At 33.0% G+C, this 6,193-nt stretch overlaps 1 protein-coding gene across 1 annotated transcript; it reads right to left on the reverse strand.

The window, feature by feature from the left end:
* Positions 1-1,347: 1,347 nt before the first annotated feature.
* LOC122603174 (glutamine synthetase) lies at positions 1,348-4,727 on the reverse strand. The gene is made up of 12 exons (XM_043775808.1): positions 4,530-4,727; positions 3,695-3,734; positions 3,392-3,495; positions 3,256-3,304; positions 3,035-3,141; positions 2,862-2,949; positions 2,625-2,753; positions 2,459-2,533; positions 2,305-2,358; positions 2,164-2,201; positions 1,916-2,075; positions 1,348-1,821 (listed from the first exon to the last, which is right to left on the reverse strand). The coding sequence occupies exons 1-12, from the start codon at positions 4,601-4,603 to the stop codon at positions 1,675-1,677; spliced, it is 1,065 nt and encodes a 354-aa protein (XP_043631743.1). The 5' UTR covers positions 4,604-4,727; the 3' UTR covers positions 1,348-1,674.
* Positions 4,728-6,193: the final 1,466 nt, after the last annotated feature.

A 6,193-nucleotide genomic window follows, 5' to 3' on the forward strand; every position in this document is an offset into this window, starting at 1 on the left:
CGCTAACAAAACGACTAGAGAATGTTATTTTCATTTCTTTCTTGTTTGTCTTCTTAAATCATGGGCTTCTTAGGGTTCTAGAATCGTGAACTAACTGAAAACACATTTCCATCATACTCAGGTACCAAGAGTTGGTTGCAAAATTAGGTATAAAAAAGTTAGAAATTGCCTAACAAAACATTTTTAAATGAACAAGTTTATGTAGTGCCAGCTCTATTAAAGAGTATGCAAATAATTATGGAACAATGTTAAACATCTTGTTTATGTTAATGAAGGGATACAAATGATTTTCTTTTTAATGCTAATAAATTAAAACGAATCAAGAAAAACGAGAAACAACCTTAACTCGACATAAAGACCACATAGAACTATGTTGAGGGGATTAAGGCTCGAGGTATGCCGGCTTGTGCTCTTCAAACAATAAACCTCATTCCCTTGTCTACAAAAGGAATAAACTAGGCAACATATTTGCTTATTTTTGCGTTTGACTGTGCAACTTGACATACTAGAAAAGATAATATATGCAAAAGATATGTAAGTTTTATATATGGATAAGATATAACGATGGCATTTTGTTTGCAGACAAAACATAAAAAGCCTTAAGAGACAAACAAAATACACCTATTGTGTGGTAAGAGACTACAGTATATAAGATGATATTAACTAAGATAACCAATGAAACAAGAAACAATGCTGACTCTGCATAAAGAGCATATAAAAGTATAGAACTATGTTTGCGGCCCGGGCTGTGCCGGCTTTGTGCTTAGCTTTATATTACCAAAGCCCATTCCCCTTGACAACTGATGGAATAAACTTGACAGTATATATAATGATATTCATAATTTGTAAACTATGAACATGACAGAATTGCTTCTCGTTTTAAAGAAATTAAGATTAGAATATTAAGATCCATGTCCTTAACCATCAAGTCACTATCCTATCAAGTCAGTCGCGGGCTGTGACTATGTCGCCTCAAATCAAGGTCATAGAAATGTATGAAAATGACCTGAATGGTATGGATTTGATAGGTTCGACACTTCGTTTACATTAGAAGAAAAATAAGGCTTAAAAACAAAACAAATATGGAATACTAGCTACTTTTCTATCATACACACATTTGCCAAGTTGATTGTCTCTACTCTTGAAACACAAACTTCCACAAGAAGGGCATCTTTGACAAAAGCCCAAAGAAAATACACCAAAACCAAAAGACTCAAGATCACAATATCGTAGGAAACAAGTTCTAATGTCAAATACTACGAAAGATTATGTCGAATACTACCAAAGATGTAGAAAAAATGCTACACGTTAAACACTTGTGGAAAATAAATGACAACGAAAGAAAAAGGAGCAAACAAGGGATGGAAATCAACCCTCCTATCATTTCATTATTAAAAATAGATATATCAACAATATTCTCCCAGGTAAGAACCATGGGAAAAATTTTAAATCCAGTGGAAGCAATATTATCTGCATTTTGTTTCGAAACAAAATGCGCTTTGCTCCAGAAAACATCAAACAAGAAAATGAAGCAAAAACAAACAAGAACATCAGATAGGATACAACTAACTTTCAACGAAGTAAAAAAAGAAGGGTTGTTCCAAATCTAATACATAATTTTTTAATCTCCCTCCCAATAGGCTTCATAGTTTGGTGACCCAAATTTCTATTTTTTCAAGACAGGATGGTGGTCTCGGCAATCATAGAGGTCACGACGTATGGATCCATGTTTGAAGCTGGTCGTCGGTCCTCAAAGTAGCCTTTCCCTTCCTTCTCTGTGTCCCTCCCAACACGAATAGATGCTCCACGGTTGGCAACACCCTATACAATGATTTAAAACCAAAAAAATCAAATCTATGTGGAACATAAAATGTAAATTCAATGAGTTTTAAATTGTAGAGGTCAATGTATATACCCATAAGAAGGTGTTTATATCGGCAGTCTCATGACGACCAGTGAGACGACGTTCATTGCCTTCACCATAAGCAGCAATGTGTTCTTTGTGCTTCAGACTCAACTTCTCGATAGCTTTCTTGATGACCTCGTATCCTCCATCTTCCCTCATGGATTTGGTGCTGATGATCATGATCATGAAGTTATGATTAGAATAAACATAACAAATTGGCATAATTGGAATACGACTAAGAAGTTAGATCAAGTTACCTATAATTCGTGTGAGCACCAGCACCATTCCAATCACCCTGTTCAAAGTCACCTCGTTTAGATCCAATACTCACTTTACATTATAGATGTGACTGAAGGTAGAAAAATATATGGAAATTGAGAAAACGAAAAAGAACTGACCGGAATTGGTTTAGGGTCGAAAGAGACAACCACTCCAGCGATTTCAGTAATCCTCTGGGGAAAGATAAATAATAGAAGGTTTAAGGCAAGGTTTAAGGTTTAGCCTTAGTGTATCATATCAAGACTACAAGAACAGATGGTATATGTAGGATACCTCAAGAATGTAACGGGCGACCCACAATTCATCACCCGCTGAGATACCTTCCGAAGGTCCTACTTGAAATTCCCACTGTGTACAAACAAAAGGGCATTATGCAGTGTTAAAATAAAATATTAGGCCAATGTTAGACGGATTTTGCTCAAAAAGTTCATAAATTTACCTGTCCAGGCATGACTTCTCCATTAATACCGGAGATGTTGACGCCAGCATAAAGACAAGCCTTATAGTGCGCATCAACAATATCACGTCCAAAAGCCTTATCAGCACCAATACCACAGTAGTATGGTCCCTAAAACGCAGCAAGTAGAATTGTTATGAGTATATACTGCGGAGTATATAAATAAAAGTAAGAAGATAACTTGACATTATGAACATCCATAAGCAGGAAGACAATTACCTGTGGACCAGGGAAACCACCTAGAGGCCAGCCCAAAGGCCAGCTGACATCCTTCTGCAACAAAGTGTATTCTTGTTCAATTCCATACCTATCAACATGGAAACCATTATGAAACAAGTCCTGAAAATTAATGTCAAAGATCATAACTTTTAAAGGGTTTAACGAAAATATACCATGGAACCTCCTTTGCGACTTCAGGTTTGCTGAAGATTTTCGCAGCAGCACACCTCTTGTTAGTTGGAATTGGCTCGCCAGCAGGGGTGTACGCGTCACAGATCACCTAAAATATAGATCATTTATTAAAAATTTTGGTCACAAAGTTACAATCAATAAGTAGATGATACTAAACATAAGTCCACAAAAAGTATTATTCCTAAGATTCTTAAGAGATTACCAAGATATTGTTTCCCCTTCTGAATGGGTCCTTGAAAATGGCTTGTGGGCTGTTTCATTCAACATAAATCTAATTCAATAAACCATTATTTACGTAACAAATTATAAGATATAATTCTAAGGGAACGAATGTGTACTATAAAATGACTTCGCTGTCCTCGCCAGGGGCTTGCCCTGTCGAAGAACCATCGTAATTCCACTTAGGTAGCTCCTTAGGATCATTCACTGCTTTTGGAAGAGTCTAAAAAAAACACACAAATACCAAAAATAAATTTCAAAAATAAATGAGGATACATCCCATAATTAACTAATTGATTGAATGGGTCCAAATAGGCAAATATAGTCAAATAAAACCAAAATACTATCAATCAAAATCAAAATAATTAATATGGACCCAAAGCAATTCATATGTTATAATCATGACAGATAATTATGCTTACCCTTGCTTTGCTCCTAAGATCCATTCCTGATCCACCAATCCTATTTCAAAAAAAAATAAAACATTTTATTAATTTAATAAAGTATCAAAATGAAAATATATGTATAATATATTATTTTAACTATATCTACAACTATGTGTATAAACTTAAGACTAAGTTTATAGCCTCTAAATTCTAAGTCAAAGTTAACTACTTTACTGATTAGTTGTTTCTAAGAAAATAGCCATAAAGAAGGGTGTTAAAAATGAAAAGAAACAAAAACATCATTTAACATAAGTAAACTATGTTTATAAACTTAAAAAACTGTGATTAACTGGGCTTAAACCCTATAGATCAAGAAAGTATAGTATTGGATCTTTGACTATAGATAAAAGACAAGAAAAAAGTCAAACTTTTCATCTTTGGTTTATGGGATCAAGATTTAAGAACATGAGCCCCAAGATTCAAGCTTTTTCATTAATTGTTGAGTTTTCTATAAAATTAAAACATACCCATTACAGTAGTTGACTTATAGATCATAAAAAAGTAATAATTTTGAATAATTTTTACGTATTTCTTTGACTTTTTATGTAGTTGACTTATATGTTTTGATGATCATATTTGTAACTAGCAGTATAATGTTATAAGTAGCTTGATCATTATTATTTTTACTAAAAAGGTCAAAACTTTAGCTAAACCCATAAGGAATTAGAGCTGAAAGCAATAGCCCATTAAGAATCCAAGAAAAAACAGGGGATTTATGGTCTAAAACAGGGTGTATATATATATATATATATATATATATTATAATCATGAAACAAGAAAGTTGATACAAATACAATATATATATACATACCAGATATATTCTGCTATGATTTTAGGGGTGGAGTCAGAAAGGTCAAGATTGATGAGATCAGTAAGATTAGCCATTAGATCCGAGGACTCTGAAATACGGTGGAAACAGGGGAGAAAAAACAGAGAGAAAAGATAGATATATATTTATGTATGTATCTATGTATAGAGAGATAAGAAGATATACGGAATGAGGGGGGAGAGTGGGGGTGGTGAGCGTTTTTATAAGTGCAGTTTGGTCTTTGTATTTGATGATTATGCTGATACAATTTTTTAAATTATATTTTTCTTCAAAATTGCCAAAAGGTTGGAGTTATCGTATTATTTTATACTTTTCATTTTAACAAAATTAAATACATAAAATAAAATAAAAATAATAGTAATAACCAGAAACCAAAGTGAAACCGAAAAAAAATAAATAAATATATAAATAAAATAAAAATATGATCTAAAAGAAAAGGCTAAACCAGAAACCAAATTTTATAAATTTTGAAGAAAACAAACAAACAAACAAGATAACTTTAGTTAAAAATATCTATAAACCTTTATAAAACATATTGGCTTTTTATTTCAGTATTTTCATAATACCCACTAAGTATATTTTTTCTTCTTAAAATACCCATATTTAAACATAAAACCCTTATATACCCTCATTTCCCCTATTTGCTATAATCATAACACACTTTCATCAATCTTCTATTACCTCCGCTGTTGCCCTCCTCCTCCACCGCCTCCGTCGATCTCCACTACCGCTCTTCATCTCTACCGTCGCCGCAACGTGCGGGCACTAGTAACTAAAACGTAGAGATAAAGTCGATTCCCGAAATGAAAGAAAAAGTTCTTACATATTTCTTGGAATGGGAAATAAGAGATTTTTTTATCTAATAAAAAAGTATACACGTGATAAGCAATTAAGCATAGATATCTTAAGATTTTATTTTTATTTTTTCACCTCAAACATGTGATTACCATAATTACATTATATATGTTTTAGAGAGTTTATATTAGCTGTTGAAACTGATTATGATTTAACACAATCAGATCACTAGCAACATTTCTTTTATAAATCACGAGAGTAAGTATTCGCGCATTACGACGGTGAGATGGTTGGGTTGATAGGTCATAGTGTGTGATAGCCAAATACATTAGCTGAATAAATTGGAAGAATAAATGATTTATGGGGAAGAGGAAAAAAAATGATTGGTTGAGATTTGAGGAGAGAGAAAATATGTTAGGTAAATATAGAATTGATATATGAACATTTTGGGAAAGTAAATGTTGAAACTTAAAATGTAGACAGGGGGATTTGCTTTATAATATACGAACATGGTACCCGCGCAAATGCGGCGGTGATGGTAGTAACAGTGATGTGGTGGCATCGACGGATGGTGACGGCAGCGACGACCGTTAGCGGCGGCAAATGAGTCAAGTTATGTAGGTATATGATATAAAGATATTTGATTTAAAAGAGTGGTGGATATATATTAGAAGATAATTGAATGATTGTGTAAGTTAATTAATTTATGGTAAAATGATAATTTTGCATGTTCCAAAATTGTTAACTTTTCAACACTTTAGGAAAGAGAGTATTATTTCTTTTATATAAGGGAAATGAGGAAATGATATCTCCACAACAAATTTTAGCCATATACAACAATTGTACAAGTT

This window comes from Erigeron canadensis, chromosome 6 (genome assembly GCF_010389155.1).
Source record: "Erigeron canadensis isolate Cc75 chromosome 6, C_canadensis_v1, whole genome shotgun sequence".
Lineage (NCBI taxonomy): Eukaryota > Viridiplantae > Streptophyta > Magnoliopsida > Asterales > Asteraceae > Erigeron > Erigeron canadensis.